Raw genomic sequence first — 16,430 nt, 5'->3', positions numbered from 1 at the left:
TGCGTTGGTTGCGTTGAGTTGTCGGTGGTGAGGAGACACCAGGGCCAAGAGAGAGAAGGTTCAAGGTCAATTACCAGCAGTTGTGCCAGAGACGGCAGACGCGCCCTGAGGTGAGCCAGAGAAGCAGCTTTGGCTCCACAAGCAGCGTTGACTCCACCAGGCAGCTTCAACCCGTTACCCCGCGGGGACCAGATAGCGGTGGCATCGGTGGCCGTCGAGGTCCAGCCGACGTCCCGTGCGGGATCAAGCCCGAACCATCTGCCCCAGCTGAACCTTCCCATTCCTCCTTCCAGCATTCATTCCTTTCCTCCACCCTTCTTGTGTACGTGAGTTTGTTCAGTGTGTCTTGTCCCTGGGTATTTAATTAAGTCTGGATAAGCTAGTATTTGCACTGTGTCACCTGCGTCTTATGTGTTGTAAATAAACGTGACTGCTTGCTTTTTGCTTATGTGTGTAAATAGTAAATAAATTCAGTAGTATTTCCAAACCTTTCTTTGCCTTCGTCTTCCTCTTTGCATTCGTCGTTTTAGTCTTTTCCCTCATTGAGCCGCCGCGGTGCGATCCGGCCAACGTTTGGGTGGAATCGGGTTCTAATCGGGGAATAACTGTTCGGTCGCGGAGCCTTCGCTCGGCAAAGTAACATCTAAACCGCGATCAGTAACAATATATATATATATATATATATATATATATATATATATATATATCCAGAATAAATTATTTCGTTGAATGTGTTTGAATTTTAAAAAGTCACAACATTTGAGATTTTCTGAATATCACCTCATCTAGGCCTAGGCAGGTCGTTGGAAAGATGATGAAATTGGTTGAGAAAATAAAAAATTCTTTGCATTCATTTTACAAGTGAAGTTTATACACACACAGATAACGTAACATGAACAGTTAAACATCTGATCTATCTCACGACCTGGAAGATTGTGGAGGCGCCATGTTGACGTTTCACGGGGGTGAGTAGACCCGGAAGTGAGCCGTGGCTGTTTAGGACAGGAATTTGAGATTTCACTGGGATGTCTTCAATAACTCAACTACTATTCATCGTAAAACAGGCAGGTTGGTGGTCTCAGTTTTTTACCGTCTACTCTCCAACATTGCTCCTTCTGCTCTCTCAGTCCTCTGACCTTCCCCAACAATTCCACGAGCACATGTTCTTCCAGTAACCCTCACCTGGTTAAACTTCCAGTAACCTCCTCCTAGTTAAACTTCCAGTAACCTCCTCCTGGATAAACTTCCAGTAACCCCTTCCTGGTTAAACTTCCATTAACCCCCTCCTGGTTAAACTTCCAGTAACCCCTTCCTGGTTAAACTTCCATTAACCCCCTCCTGGTTAAACTTCCAGTAAACCCTTCCTGGTTAAACTTCCAGTAACCCCCCACCTGGTTAAACTTCCATTAACCCCCTCCTGGTTAAACATTCTTCTTTGTTGACTTCAGTATCTCCTACCTTTACCTATCTCTCTATCGCTTTCCTGTTCGTGTGTCCCTTTGCCGGGTGTGCCCAATTGTTGTCCCGCTACCCCACTGTCAATTGAGCCTTGCTATTGTAGAAAAAATAATCTAAAAATACATTAAAAAATATATTGTGCACAGTTAAACATAAAGTTTCTGATTGTATTACTTTTCACAATGTAAGTTTTGCATCGTGCAAATCCATCTGATTTGTAATCTGAACCTCAGGTAGGTTGTTACTCCTCCAAAGAGCTTCACTCATTCTAGTTTTCTCTATAGTGGGACTTTGTGATATTGTAGTTGTACCCCGTCGCACCGTGGAGCGAAAGGGGGACTATGGTTTTCCCCTCCGTCCGTGTGTGCGTCCGTCCATGCGTGCGTCCGTGCGTGCGGACGTGCGTGCGGACGTGCGTGCGTGCGTCCGTGCGGAAGTGCGTGCGGACGTGCGTGCCTGCGTAAGTGAAGGACCGAATTCTAATTTGGTGTGTGGGTGCAACTAGGCATATGGAAGAACCCTATTGAAAATTAGGTCGCCACGTCAAAATCCAAGATGGCCGCCGCCATGTATGTCTGACGCCGTGTATGTCTGAACCTTGTGAGCTGAATATCTTGAAAAATAAGCGAAGTACCAACTTCTAATCTGGTTTATCTACTCATAAGGAAGAACGCTATTGAAAATTGTGTCACCACGTCAAAATCCAAGATGTCTGCCACCATATATATGTCTGAACCTTGTGAGCGAAATATCTTGAAAAATAAACGAACTACTAACTTCTAATCTGGTGTGTGGGTGTATCTACGCATAAGGAAGAAGGCTATTGAAAATTGGGTCGCCACGTCAAAATCCATAATGGCCGCCGCCATGTATGTCTGAACCTTGTGAGTGGAATATCTTGAAAAATAAGCGAAGTACCAACTTCTAATCTGGTGTGTGGGTGTATCTAGGCATAGGGAAGAACGCTGTTGAAAATTGGGTCGCCACGTCAAAATCCAAGATGGCCGCCTTGCGTCTTCCACTTTGTCAACCCGCATCACTTCAACGACGGGGGACTAGGCGTAACGCTTGTTATAACTATAACTGCAACATCCAGCCCTGACAGTAGTTTATCAATTCAGACATACATCGATGTTGTCTTAATCATCATACTAAAATACACCATTTCGTGTCTGTCTGTCTGTCTGTCTGTCTGGTGAATTTTTGACGCCGATACATTCCGCCGTTACTTATCCAATCTCAACCAAACTTGACAGGATGACTAAGGGTTAAACAATGAAGGTTGTAGCGCATTCATTTGCCCCCCTCCCCAGGGAGGTTTTCTCCCCTGAGCAGGTTTTCCCTGCCATTGCCGTCAATGGGGTTGCATGTTGAGGTGTATATCCATGTTTTGTTAGCTTTATCGTGGCGTTTTTCCAAGGCCGCTTATAATAACAAAACTAATGATAAATAATATAATAAAATTAATGTTATTACAAAACAATATTAATACCATTAATATCCCACCTCCCCAAGCTGTTTTTCCTCCTTGAACATACGTCGAGTCAACGTTTATAAATAGCTTATCATTGTGTTTTCGTGGGAGTAACGGCCCAACGGCCTCGACCAGCGGTAAAAATATTATAAACTACAGACACGTATGATTAGCTTTTTAAACAGTCGCTAATGCTGTTTATAACACTAATATAACACTAAATAAAGAAATTTGGAGGAATCCCGACATCCTTGAGGTTAAGTGTTACTTACAGAACTGAGCGAAGATCTACTGTACTCTATATACTGCACAAGGGTTGGGTTAATAACATGACCCTTCCTGCCGCTACTATGGCGTTTTTCGGAGTGAACCTTTGAAACTCGCTCCTGCTGTTTAACATGAAACTGAAAGGGAGGAATCCTGGGGTATGCCCATTTACCAAGCAGCTAGCTACTCTTGCCAAGCCAGCCGTTCCTTAACGGTTTTGAATGGAGTGCTTGCTCGAATGCTTAAACTACTTGGCGATCTCTCCACAACAACTTGGTAAATGAACACACACCCAATGTTCTTGAGACCGGCCATAGATCGACTGTAATCTATACCCCAAAGAGGAATGGCCCTTCCTGCCAGTCCCGTAGTGTGCGGGTGCACTAGTAATTTAAACTGAAGCAACAGCTTATTTTATATATATATAATTGTATGTATTCTTACAGTAATATATGGTTCATGTGGGAACTTGTACATAATTCACTTGTAGGACAAGGACATTAGGAGACATTTCACATGAATTAAAGGGATATCATTTGACTATGGACAGAGTCCTGTATATGGGTTATATACAGTATACACATATTAATATACATTAAAAACATAATGAAGCTGCATGTGTATGAAGCCTTCCAACCCATTGGCTGGAGAGCTGGCTTGACTCCACCCAGAATTGTCAGGAAAATGCATTTGCCATGTTGGTTTTCTGGTAAGTCGAATACGTCTTCGAAAGTCTCATATTCACAATTTGAATTATCCGACCTGTATAACCATGATGTATTATTATTCGAGTATACGAACAAGCAGTCGGCATGCTTTTGCTTGATGTATGTAAGCTCGGTTATTTTTTTTTCGGGAGTGATCGAGGCAGTGTCCCACCAATACACTGCCCAAATAACATAACGGGATGAGTGATTGCATAATAAAGGAAGGTTTTTTTTTAATGTATGAGTTCTCAAGGTTGAAACGTGAGTGTATCGTGTAGCGCTCGCTATTCCTGATGGTAGTGGCAATTACAAGTTATAATGGCATAATATGTCAATTTTACGCATGAAAAACCATAGACATTGGAAATGATCATTCTAGAATCTAGAAGGAGACACAAGGTCTTTTTATTGTTTTGCTGTTTCAAACCCTTCCCAAAGTTCCTCCACAGCTGTGAAGACATTCCTATTACACTTTTTTAGTTAGCATAATTAGGCCAAGGGGTTGAATACTTATGCAAATGAGAATCATTTGATTTTTTTCTCTGTTTATCTAACTTATTCACATTTTATCTCCTTTTTACTCCCGCCAGGGAGTAATGCATTCGATCGTGTCCGTCCGTGTGTGTGTTCGTGTGTTTGTGAACAAGATATCTGGAAAAGTTCTGAACGGATTTGGATGAAAGTTGGTGGGATGATTGCCCTTGGGATAAGGAAGAATTGATTAGTTTTTGGTGAAGCTCAGGATATTATTCCGGATCCAGGAATTTTTAAAGAATTTTTTTACCATCGGAAGATGGGGCTCAGCAGCGGCCACCCACGGCGGGAGTATGCGCTCTACTGAGTGGCGTTGTAGTTTTAGCTTTATCACTTTGGAGCAGTTTGTGAAGACTCGATATATTAAGTTTGAATTGAAAACATCATTAAATAAGCACAGGTGGCATCAAAATGTGAAACTTTGGAGGGGGTGAATACTTTTTCAGGCCACTGTACATATACATGTCAATCGAGGATCCTGGCCTAATGAGCTCAGATGGGAACGTCGAAAAGGCCAAATGAATGTGTAAACTATGTACTTGTTCTTTGAATTGAGAATTATATGGAATTGGCTCACAACTTTATTAAGTACTTTAAAGCAACCTTAGTAAAGAACACGAATTGAAAGGAAGAGGCCAGATCTCTTTGTGTGAAAGTGCGATCATGAATGTGTCGTAATAGCGATAATGCGTAGAGCCATTTTCTTTCTTTGTAACAGTGATATATATGGTATATCATGATATGGTTAACTGCCTGGTACTCCATGTACTCTAATGAAAGTCCACTAGTGTATTTTTTGCCAGGATCAAGGCTCTTTTGCATTGTTCAAAGCTAACAAACATGACAATGCTCCAGGATCCAAGACGCAGGAAAGACGGCGTGAACCTGTGAGGGAGTGCAGGGTAGAGGGGGAACGGGCCACACAAAACAAGGTTGGATCGTTTCTGTAAACATGTGCTGATACTGGAAATGTGAAAAACGTCAACAATGAAAGGCAACAAGTTGCTGTTTTGTTCATGTAAAGCGTCAAAAAAGTTTTCCAAATATTTTTTTGAACAGCATGATTTTGTTGATTTATTTCAGTGTTTTTAAAATTGTAATTTAACCTAAACAAGGCTCAGAGCCACTAATTTGTAAAGAGCATCAATGACAAAGATGAAGAGGAAAACTGGTAAAAGCTTCACCGAGTCCTGAAGCAAGGAAACCTCTTCATAGAACCACCGTGCAGGAAGGGGTAACTACGCCAGGTGGTTTTAAAGAGCTAACTCTGTGCTGGTCGTATGATCACCAATCTTTTGGACATCTTGGATGACAGTCTCTGTTATTGTCTGGAGTTATCATTGAGGAAGTGCCATGACGTGGGGGGAGGGCAGGTGGTGATTGCTCATCCAAATTCCAAGGACGCTGATTGAGCAAACACACTGCAATTTCGGCCTTTATTTATCACGAGTGCCATCGTGTCCTCCTGCTCATCCAGCATCTATCATTGTTTTGCTAGCAATCCCCCAAAACTGCTAAAGAACATCGAAACGGCCTGTACTTGTGATTCGCAAACGCCAGCAAGTTGTTTTTATTGTGATATCAGATATTACTGTTATCAATATTGTGGGCCCTGCAATGACCGGTAAAGTTCCACAAATCAACTGAACAAGAGTGCCTCAGCTATTTCCTGGCCCACGACAAAATAGATTGATGAACTTTGTGAGGAAATACAATAAATACGGAGGTGTCATTTGAGCGTTTGCTCAACATCAAATTAGAAAACATGAAAATGAAGGAAATGGCTTTTTGTGACGAGTTCGTTCTTCAAATTATGTTGTTCTTAAGATCCCTGATTGTGTATTATGATGTTGGTGTTTTTAAGTTCTTCAATTGTTTTTAAGATGTTGCTTTTAAAGGTTTATTGATTGTGTTATTAAAATGCTAGTGTTTTAAGGTCTTTAATTGTGGTATTAAGATGTTGTTTTAAGGTCTTTGATTGTGTTATTAAGGTGTTGGTGATTTTAAGGTTTTTGATTGTGTTAAGATGTTGTTTTTAAGGTCTTGTGTTATTAAGAAGTTGTTTTAAGGTCTTTGATTGTGTTATTAAGGTGTTGGTGTTTTTAAGGTCTTTGGTTATGTTAAGATGTTGTTTTTAAGGTCTTTGTGTTATTAAGATGTTGTTTTAAGGTCTTTGATTGTGTTATTAAGGTGTTGGTGATTTTAAGGTCTTTGATTATGCTAAGATGTTGTTTTAAGGTCTTTGATTGTGTTATTAAGGTGTTGGTGTTTTTAAGGCCTTTGATTATGTTAAGATGTTGTTTTAAGGTCTTTAATTGTGTTATTGAGATGTTGTTTTAAGGTCTTTGATTGTGTTATTAAGGTGTTGGTGTTTTTAAGGTCTTTGTGGTATTAAGATGTTGTTTTAAGGTCTTTGATTGTGTTATTAAGGTGTTGGTGTTTTTAAGGTCTTTGGTTATGTTAAGATGTTGTTTTTAAGGTCTTTGTGTTATTAAGAAGTTGTTTTAAGGTCTTTGATTGTGTTATTAAGGTGTTGGTGATTTTAAGGTCTTTGATTATGCTAACATGTTGTTTTTAAGGTCTTTGTGGTATTAAGATGTTGTTTTAAGGTCTTTGATTGTGTTATTAAGGTGTTGGTGTTTTTAAGGTCTTTGTGTTATTAAGAAGTTGTTTTAAGGTCTTTGATTGTGTTATTAAGGTGTTGGTGATTTTAAGGTCTTTGATTATGCTAACATGTTGTTTTTAAGGTCTTTGTGGTATTAAGATGTTGTTTTAAGGTCTTTGATTGTGTTATTAAGGTGTTGGTGATTTTAAGGTCTTTGATTATGCTAAGATGTTGTTTTTAAGGTCTTTGTGGTATTAAGATGTTGTTTTAAGGTCTTTGATTATGTTATTAAGGTGTTGGTGATTTTAAGGTCTTTGATTATGCTAAGATGTTGTTTTAAGGTCTTTAATTGTGTTATTGAGATGTTGTTTTTAAGGTTTTTGATTGTGTTATTAAGGTGTTGGTGTTTTTAAGGTCTTTGATTATGTTAAGATGTTGTTTTAAGGTCTTTGATTGTTATTAAGTTGTTGTTTTTAAGGTCTTTGATTATGTTATTAAGTTGTTGGTGATTTTAAGGTCTTTGATTATGTTATTAAGTTGTTGGTGATTTTAAGGTCTTTGATTGTGTTAAGATGTTGTTTTTAAGGTCTTGTGTTATTAAGATGTTGTTTTTAAGGTTTTTGATTGTGTTATTAAGGTGTTGGTGTTTTTAAGGTCTTTGTGGTATTAAGATGTTGTTTTAAGGTCTTTGATTGTGTTATTAAGGTGTTGGTGTTTTTAAGGTCTTTGGTTATGTTAAGAAGTTGCTTTTAAGGTTTTTGATTGTGTTATTAAGATGTTGTTTTTCAGGTCTTTGATTATGCTAAGATGTTGTTTTAAGGTCTTTGATTATGTTAAGATGTTGTTTTCAAGGTCTTTGATTGTTATTAAGTTGTTGGTGATTTTAAGGTCTTTGGTTATGTTACGATGTTGTTTTTAAGGTCTTTGATTATGCTAAGATGTTGTTTTCAAGGTCTTTGATTGTTATTAAGTTGTTGTTTTTAAGGTCTTTGATTATGTTATTAAGTTGTTGGTGATTTTAAGGTCTTTGGTTATGTTACGATGTTGTTTTTAAGGTCTTTGATTATGTTAAGATGTTGTTTTCAAGGTCTTTGATTGTTATTAAGTTGTTGTTTTTAAGTTCTTTGATTATGTTATTAAGTTGTTGGTGATTTTAAGGTCTTTGGTTATGTTACGATGTTGTTTTTAAGGTCTTTGATTATGCTAAGATGTTGTTTTTAAGGTCTTTGATTATGTTAAGATGTTGTTTTTAAGGTTTTTGATTGTGTTATTAAGATGTTGTTTTTAAGGTCTTTTGCCGGTGTGTACCCCGGTTTAGAATAGGTACACTGTATCCCTGCGTGTTGTAAGGGGCGACTAAAAGGGTTGGCGTCAGGAAGGGCATCCGGCCATAAAACATTGCCTCAAAAAGGAAACCATGACAATTACAATTACGTATGGGCAGGGTACAGCCCGAAGTACCCGGTGGGGGACCCCACTCCCTCTCGTCAAAACTCAAGGTGGGGAACCCGATCGAAGCAAGGGTGGAAATCACTCCATTTATGACGACGAAGCGTCTGCAGCCCCACGTGGTGATTGGTTTCTGAGGTTTGGGACATGGAATGGAGGGACAATGACAGGGAGATCAGAAGAAGTGGTGGAAGTATTGGTCAGAAGAAGAGTGGACATATGTTGTGTGCAGGAGACGAGATGGAAGGGAAGTGGTGTGAGAATGGTGAAGGGAAGGCAGGGACAGAAATACAAGTTTGTGTGGCAAGGGTGCACAGAGGGCGCTCATGGTGTTGGTGTACTGTTTTCTGAGGAGTTTGTAGACAGTGTGGTGAGTGTGACTAGAGTGAGTGAAAGGTTGATGATGGTGAAAATGATGGTTGGAAAGCTCTTGGTGAACGTCATCTCGGGATATGCTCCGCAGGTCGGTCGGAGCGATGAAGAGAGGGACAAGTTCTGGTGTGCGATGGAGATGCTGATGGAAAACGTGAAAGATGATAAAGTTGTTGTGGCAGGAGACCTAAATGGATATGTGGGAAGGAGTATGGACAATTTTGAGGGAGTTCATGGGGGTTACGGAAATGGTGTGAGGCATGGTGAAGGTGAAAGGATTTTGGAGTTTGCTGATGGAGCTGATTTGTTGATTTGTAATACTCAGTTCCAGAAAGAGGACAATAAGCTTGTTACATACACGTCAGGTGGGTCTACGATAACTGTTGACTACCAGATGGTGCATAGGCGAGATAGGGGGCACCTCTGGGACACAAAGGTGATCCCGGGGGAGGAGGCTGTTTCACAGCACCACTTGGTTGTCTGCGACATGAGGGTGAAAGGTGCGAGGAGAGCTCAGCGGGTGAAGTGCCAACCGATAATGGAGGTGTGTAGGTTGAAAGAGGCGACGGTAAGGGAGGCATTAAAAGAGAGGCTGAGTATGGTAGAGGATGATGTGGTTGAGCTTGAAAGTGCTTGGAAGTCAATGAAAGATAGTCTGTTGGGAGTCGTTGGTGAGGTATGTGGATGGACGAAAGGACCCCCAAGGCACTCTGTGACATGGTGGTTGGATGATGAAGTTGTAAAGAGGATTGACAAGAAGAGGAAGAAGTTCAAGGAGTGGCAGAAGGCGTAGGGCACGGGGGAAAAAAAAAGGCAGAGCATGAATGTTATAAGGCAGCCAAGAAGGCTACAAAGAAAGAGGTAGCAAAGGTGCAGGAGACATGCAGGAAAATGTTCGGAGAACGCTTGGATTCAGAAGAGGGGTCAGAGAGCGGTATTCAGTATTGCAAAGCAGACAGCGAAAGAGAGGTGTGATGTGATGGGGGTGAGTTGCTTGAAGGATGAAGTGGGGCATATCGTTGTGGACCCAGATGGAATTAAAGGAAGATGGAAGAGATATATGGACATGCTGTTGAATGCAGAGAATGAATGGGATGGCAACAAAGAGAGTAACCCAGTTTTAGGACCGGCAGAGAAGATAACTGAGAAGGAAGTTGAGGAAGCGATAAAAGCAATGAAGAGTAGAAAAGCGGGAGGGCCGACGGAAGTTGTGGGAGATATGTTGAAGGCAGCAGGAAGTTGGGGGTGTGAAGAGAATGACAGAGATCTGTAATTTGGTGGTGAAAGAAGGCCGCATTCTAGTGGTTTGGGAACTGAGTACCCTCGTCCCTCTATACAAGGGGAAAGGTGACCCTCTGGACTTTGGCTCGTATTGAGCGATAAAGTTATTGGAGCATGGAATGACGTTATTGGAAAGGGTGTTGGAGAGGAGGATAAGGAAGAAAGTGAAGATAGACGAAATGCAGTTTCGATTTATGCCAGGAAGAGGAACGACAGACATGCTTTTTATTGTAAGGCAGTTGCAGGAGAAGTACATGGAGAAGAGGAAGAAGTTGTTTCTTGGATTTGTTGATCTGGAGAAAGCATTCAATGGGGTTCCACGCGAAGTAGTGACATGGGCATTGAGGAAGTTAGGAGTGGAGGAATGGTTGATCAGAGTAGTGATGGCAATGTACAAGAGAGCGTGCACAACTGTAAGGACGAAGTACGGGAACAGTGGTGCGTTTGAGGTGAAGGTGGGAGTGCATCAGGGGTCGGTACTAAGTCCACTACTATTTATAGCTGTGATGGAGGTGCTGGTTTGGAATGTAAAGGAGGGTTTACCATGGGAGTTGTTGTATGCAGATGATCTGGTGTTGATTGCAGAAAGTATGGATGGAATGAAGGAGAAGATGAACAAATGGAAGGGCTGCATGGAGACAAAAGGTCTGAAGGTGAATATCGGAAAACGAAGGTGATGGCATGTGGTAAAGCATGTTGTGAGGTGGAAATAACTGGGAAGTGGCCTTGTGCTGTGTGCAGGAAGGGTGTTGGAGTGAACTCCATTCAATGTACAATGTGCGCTGAGTGGGTTCATCAAAAATGTAGTGGTCTGAGAGGGTCATTAACCAGTGTGGCAGCTACATTCAAGTGTAAGGTGTGCACAGAGGGAGCTGCAGTTGAGGAAATGTTGAGTTGGATCTTGGAGACGGCGTGAAGCTGCAAGGTGTGAAAGCATTTTGCTGCCTAGGAGACATGCTGAATGGAGAAGGTGGATCAGACTCGGCAACGGTTGCTCGAGTGAGATGTGCATGGAAGAAGTTTCGGGAACTGAGTGGCGTGCTGACGAGGAGGGGAGTATCGTTGAAGCTGAAGGTAAAGGTGAATGCTGCATCTATGAGAAGTGTTATGATTTATGGGAGCGAGACAAGGTTAATGAACGTAGAGCAGCAACGAAGGCTGGAAAGGGTGGACATGCAAATGGTTCGGTGGGTGTGCGGAGTATCGTTGAGAGAGAGTAAGACAAATGATGAATTGTGAAAGATGATGGGAATAGAGCCTGTGATGGATGCTGTGAAGAGAAACAGGTTGAGATGGTTTGGTCATGTGTTGAGGATGGATGAAATTGACTGGTTGAGAAGTGATGGAAATGAATGTAGAAGGAAGTGGAGGACGGGGAAGACCGAGAAAGACTTGGCTAAAGATGGTGGAAGAAGAAATGAGGGCAAGGGGGTTAACAAGGGGAGATTCAGAAAATAGGACAAAATGGAGAAGATTGTCATGGGGACCGCAAGGCTAACCCCTGCTCTCGCAGGTAAAATGGCCTTAAAATGCCTGTTGCTGTTGTTTTTAAGGTCGATGATTGTGTTAAGATGTTGTTTTTAAGGTCTTTGTGTTATGAACATGTTGGTGTTTTTAGGTCTTTATGTTGTTGAGATTTGTTTTTAAGGTCTTTGATTGTTATTAAGATGTTGTTTTCAAGGTCTTTGATTGCGTGAAGATTTTGTTTTTATGGTCTTTGATTATGTTAAGATGTTGTTTTTAACGATTTTGATTGTGTTGTTAAGATGTTGTTTTTAAGGTCTTTGATTATGTTATTAACTAGTTGGTGATTTTAAGGTCTTTGGTTATGTTAAGATGTTGTTTTTAAGGTCTTTGATCGTGTTATTAAGTTGTTGGTGTTTATAAGGTCTTTGATTGTGTTATTAAGATGTTGTTTTTAAGGTCTTTGATTATGTTATTAAGTTGTTGGTGATTTTAAGGTCTTTGGTTATGTTAAGATGTTGTTTGTAAGGTCTTTGATTATGCTAAGATGTTGTTTTTAAGGTTTTTGATTATGTTATTAAGATGTTATTTTAAAGGTCTTTGTGTTATTAAGATGTTGTTTTTAAGGTCTTTATTATTAAGTTGTTGTTTTTAAGGTCTTTGATTGTGTTGTTAAGATGTTGTTTTTAAGGTCTTTGATTATGTTATTAACTAGTTGGTGATTTTAAGGTCTTTGGTTATGTTAAGATGTTGTTTTTAAGGTCTTTGATCGTGTTATTAAGTTGTTGGTGTTTTTAAGGTCTTTGATTGTGTTATTAAGATGTTGTTTTTAAGGTCTTTGATTATGTTATTAAGTTGTTGGTGATTTTAAGGTCTTTGGTTATGTTAAGATGTTGTTTTTAAGGTCTTTGATTGTGTTGTTGAGATGTTGTTTTTAAGGCTTTTGATTGTGTTATTACCCTTCGCTAGAGGAGAGGGTATTGCATTTGAGTCCGTTTGTCTGTTTGTTTGTTTGTCTACACAGAATAAATATGATTTTCTCTGCAACCGTTGGTCTGATTGACAGGAAATTTTCACCATCGGTGCACCTCCACCTGTAGAATTTTTCCATGATAATTATGACGTCATAGATCACGTGGTTTGGCCGCAATCTTGTAAAAACCGAAAAGCTTTGCACCTCTATATCTCCGAAAGCGCTGAATAGAAAAAATTGAGACATGTCTCATTATAAAGAACTCTCCATGTGGAATAAAATATGTTATTAATGATGTCATAGGTGCCTCCATTATGACGTCATAATTCGACAAGTACAAAACTTCATCCGATCAAGATGAAATTTCTTGAGCATAATCTAGGAATAAATTAGTTTGGAAAAAATAATAATGATGACGTCATCAGTCACGTGGTTCGGACGCCATATTTGTTTTAACACAAAAGCTTTAAAAACCACTGAAAATACATCCTGGCGAGGGTTTGCAATCTCTGATTGCTCTTTCTTGTTAAGATGTTGTTTTTAAGGTCTTTGATTGTGTTGTTGAAATGTTGTTTTTAAGGGCTTTGTTTGTATTATTACCCTCGCCAGAGTAGAGGGTATTGCATTTGAGTCCGTTTGTCTGTCTGTTTGTTTGTCCGCACAGAATAAATATGATTTTCTCTGCAAACGTAGGTCTGATTGACAGTAAATTTTCACTATAGGTGTAACTCCACCTATATAATTTTTATGTTAATTATGACGTCATAGGTCACGTGGTTCGGCCGCCATCTTGGCAAAACCGAAAAGCTTTGCACCTCTTAATCTGAAAGCGCTGAATAGAAAAATTGAGACGTGGCTCATTTTAAAGAACTCTCCATGGGGAATAAAATATGTTAATGATGATGTCATCGGTGCCTCCATCATGACGTAATAATTCGACAAGTACAAAACTTCATCCGATCAATATGAAATTTCTTGAGCATCATGTCGGCATAAATTGGTGGAGAAAAAAATAATGATAACGTCATCGGTCACGTGGTTCGGCCGCCATCTTGGAAAAACCGAAAAAATTGCACCTCTATATCTCCGAAAGCGCTGCATAGAAATAATTCAGACATGGCTCATTGTAAAGAACTCTCCATGTGGAATAACATCTGTTATTGATGTCATAGGTGCCTTCATTATGACGTCATAATTCGACAAGTACAAAACGTCATCCAATCAAGATGAAATTTCTTGAGCATAATCTAGGGATAAATTGGTGCAGAAAAAATAATAATGATGACGTCATCGGTAACGTGGTTCGGCCGCCATACTTGTTTTAACACAAAAGCCTTACAAACCACTGAAAACACATCCTGGCGAGGGTCTGCAATCTCTGATTGCTCTTTCTTGTAAGATGTTGTTTTTATGGTCTTTATTATTAAGATGTTGTGTTTATGGTGTTTAAATGTAAATTTATGAGGTCATGGGTCACGTGGTATTCCATATTGGATTAAAGAAAAGAAAAAAAAACTTAAAAAGCAGAATCACTTGCTCTCACCAACTTGATTCTATGAATACCATTTGGTTATGACAATGTAATCCTCAATGATAAGTATTATTCCAATCCACTACTTGTATAATAACATAATTATTTTATTGAACTCTAACTTGTGGTTTTGTATTTTCATTGGGAATGCACGGCTCCCGCTGTGAGTTGTCCTGGCATGGAGAATTCTCAGGATATTTACCTCGTCATGGAGACGAGGAATGAGAGAGTCGGTCAGAAGATAGGATGAAGGAAATGTTGTTACTTCATGCTGAGAATGAGACCGTGGATGTTGATTTCAATGGATCGATAAATAAAATTGAAATCTGCCATGGACCTTGAGTTTTGATTTGTGAATCCTCTGTGCCTCTGCTGCTCGGCGTTTGTTTTCAACAATTTATATCCATCCTGTTGGCAATCCTTACAGACTTCCTGGAATGCCTTACAAGAGGTTTGCATTACCTTGTTCTTCATGATAATTAACTGTCTTGGTTTAGAAAGTTACTGTGTGAAGTTTTCAAATTATTTCGAAGTTTCGAAAATTATTTAAAAATCAAATAAAAAAAGTTATTTCAAATTATTTCAAATGAAGTTTTCAAAGCCAGCCTCCTCAACCAGCCAACACCAGGCTTATTGTTATAGATGAAAAGAAAAGATTTAAAAAATTAAAGAGTTATTTTGATGCAAGTGGCACGGCGTTGCCCCCGAGAGGACCGACACCAAAGCCATGATAGATTTCTTTGTTTGTACCCTTTGTAAAAAGCCATCACTCCTTCCTTCTTGTACATCCGAGTGGCACAGTCGAGGGCACCGCGGTAATACCCAGGCTCAGAGTTCATGTACCGCGTCTTGACTACGTCAACAGGTGATGCCACAACTGTGGCACAAAAGCCAGCACCAAAGGCAGACACGAAGTGGCACGGCGTATTATCTAATGGGGAGAATAGAAGAAAGGGCACAATTAAAACACCAACAACAACAACAGGCATTTTAAGGCCATTTTCCCTGCTAGAGCGGGGGTTAGCCTTGCGGTCCCCATGACAATCTTCTCCATCTTGCCCTATTTTCTGCATCTCCCCTTGTTAACCCCCTTGCCCGCATTTCTTCTTCCACCACCTTTACCCAAGTCTTTCTCGGTCTTCCCCGCCCTCTACTTCCTTCTACATTAATTTCCAGCACAATTAAAACATCAAGATGAATATCTATCCCAGATGAGAAAGTTCTAAACTGCACTTCAATAATCTTTAAAATACAGCTGTATAACTAGAAAGCATCTGCAAATGCAAAGCCCGTCCGCGTCCATTTGTATTGAAACTTCTTCTTCTTCATCTTTATGCTCAAAATAACGAAAACAGTTAAAAAAGAAAAAGAAAATTGATTTATGCAGCCTTGACATTTGACCTTTTGATGTAAAAAAACAACAAATCGGCTTCCACCTTTTGATTGGTGAACCAATTCAGTGACCCAATATGCAAATTCGTAGAATTTCAGGTCAATCGAATGAAAATTGACGATTTTATGTGACGCTGACCTTTGATCTTTTGACAAAATTATTAATTTATCTTCTCCATATTTCCATAATAAAGCTTTGTTGAAAATTTGATGAGAAAACTCAAATGGTAAATTGAAATTTCAGGTCAATTGGATGAAAATTTATGATTTTACGTGTCACTGACCACCTTTGACCTTTTGACAAAATTATGAATTTGACTTTTCTGTTTTATCACAATAAAGGTTTGGTGAAAATTTGATGACAATAGCTCAAATGGTAAAAAAAAAAGTTACAGCCTGGACACACACACACACACACACACACACACACACACACACACACACACACACACACACACACACACACACACTCCACCAATAATCAAAAAAATACGCACACAATCTTATTATATAGATGTTGAGGTGCTGCTGTTTGTCTTTGTGAGGCTAGGTGCACTGTGATTGGCTCCTGGCAAGAAACGTCAATACACCCTTACTCTAACTGTTTCTTCATTCTTGGAATTTTAGAATAAAAGAATTAGAGCCACAAACAACACAAGAAAAAGTGGTCCGAGGCCCGATGGGCTTACTAATGCACATGTCAAACACTCTGGTGCTGTCTGTACTTGCCCCACTGTTCTGATCCACACTCCACCACCCCCACATACCCACTCCCAGTGAATCTAAACTCAATCTCTGAGATTGAAGTAATGTTGTGCTGATTTAGCACAGGCTCCATGGGCCAAATGGCCTCCTCCTGTATCCATCCAAGCTCCTCATTAATCTATTTAATACGTACGACTATCCTCAAATCCAGGAGAGCA

The 16,430-nt window shown here is 39.9% G+C and overlaps 1 protein-coding gene across 10 annotated transcripts in view; it reads right to left on the bottom strand.

The window, feature by feature from the left end:
* Window positions 1-4,271: 4,271 nt before the first annotated feature.
* LOC137425679 (putative mitochondrial transporter UCP3) overlaps window positions 4,272-16,430 on the bottom strand; it is a 64,159-nt gene continuing 52,000 nt past the window's right edge. For all 10 annotated transcript variants that reach the window (XM_078776992.1, XM_078776986.1, XM_078776991.1 and 7 more), the window contains 2 exons: window positions 14,866-15,046; window positions 4,272-5,325 (listed from right to left, as the gene is read on the bottom strand). In XM_078776992.1, coding sequence (XP_078633118.1) covers window positions 5,211-5,325; window positions 14,866-15,046 — 296 coding nt within the window. In that variant the 3' untranslated portion in view covers window positions 4,272-5,210. The remainder of the gene's footprint in view (window positions 5,326-14,865; window positions 15,047-16,430) is intronic.

This window comes from Myxine glutinosa, chromosome 4 (genome assembly GCF_964187855.1).
Source record: "Myxine glutinosa chromosome 4, kmMyxGlut1.1, whole genome shotgun sequence".
Taxonomy (NCBI): Eukaryota; Metazoa; Chordata; class Myxini; order Myxiniformes; family Myxinidae; genus Myxine; species Myxine glutinosa.
This window is presented reverse-complemented; position numbering and strand designations above follow the sequence as displayed.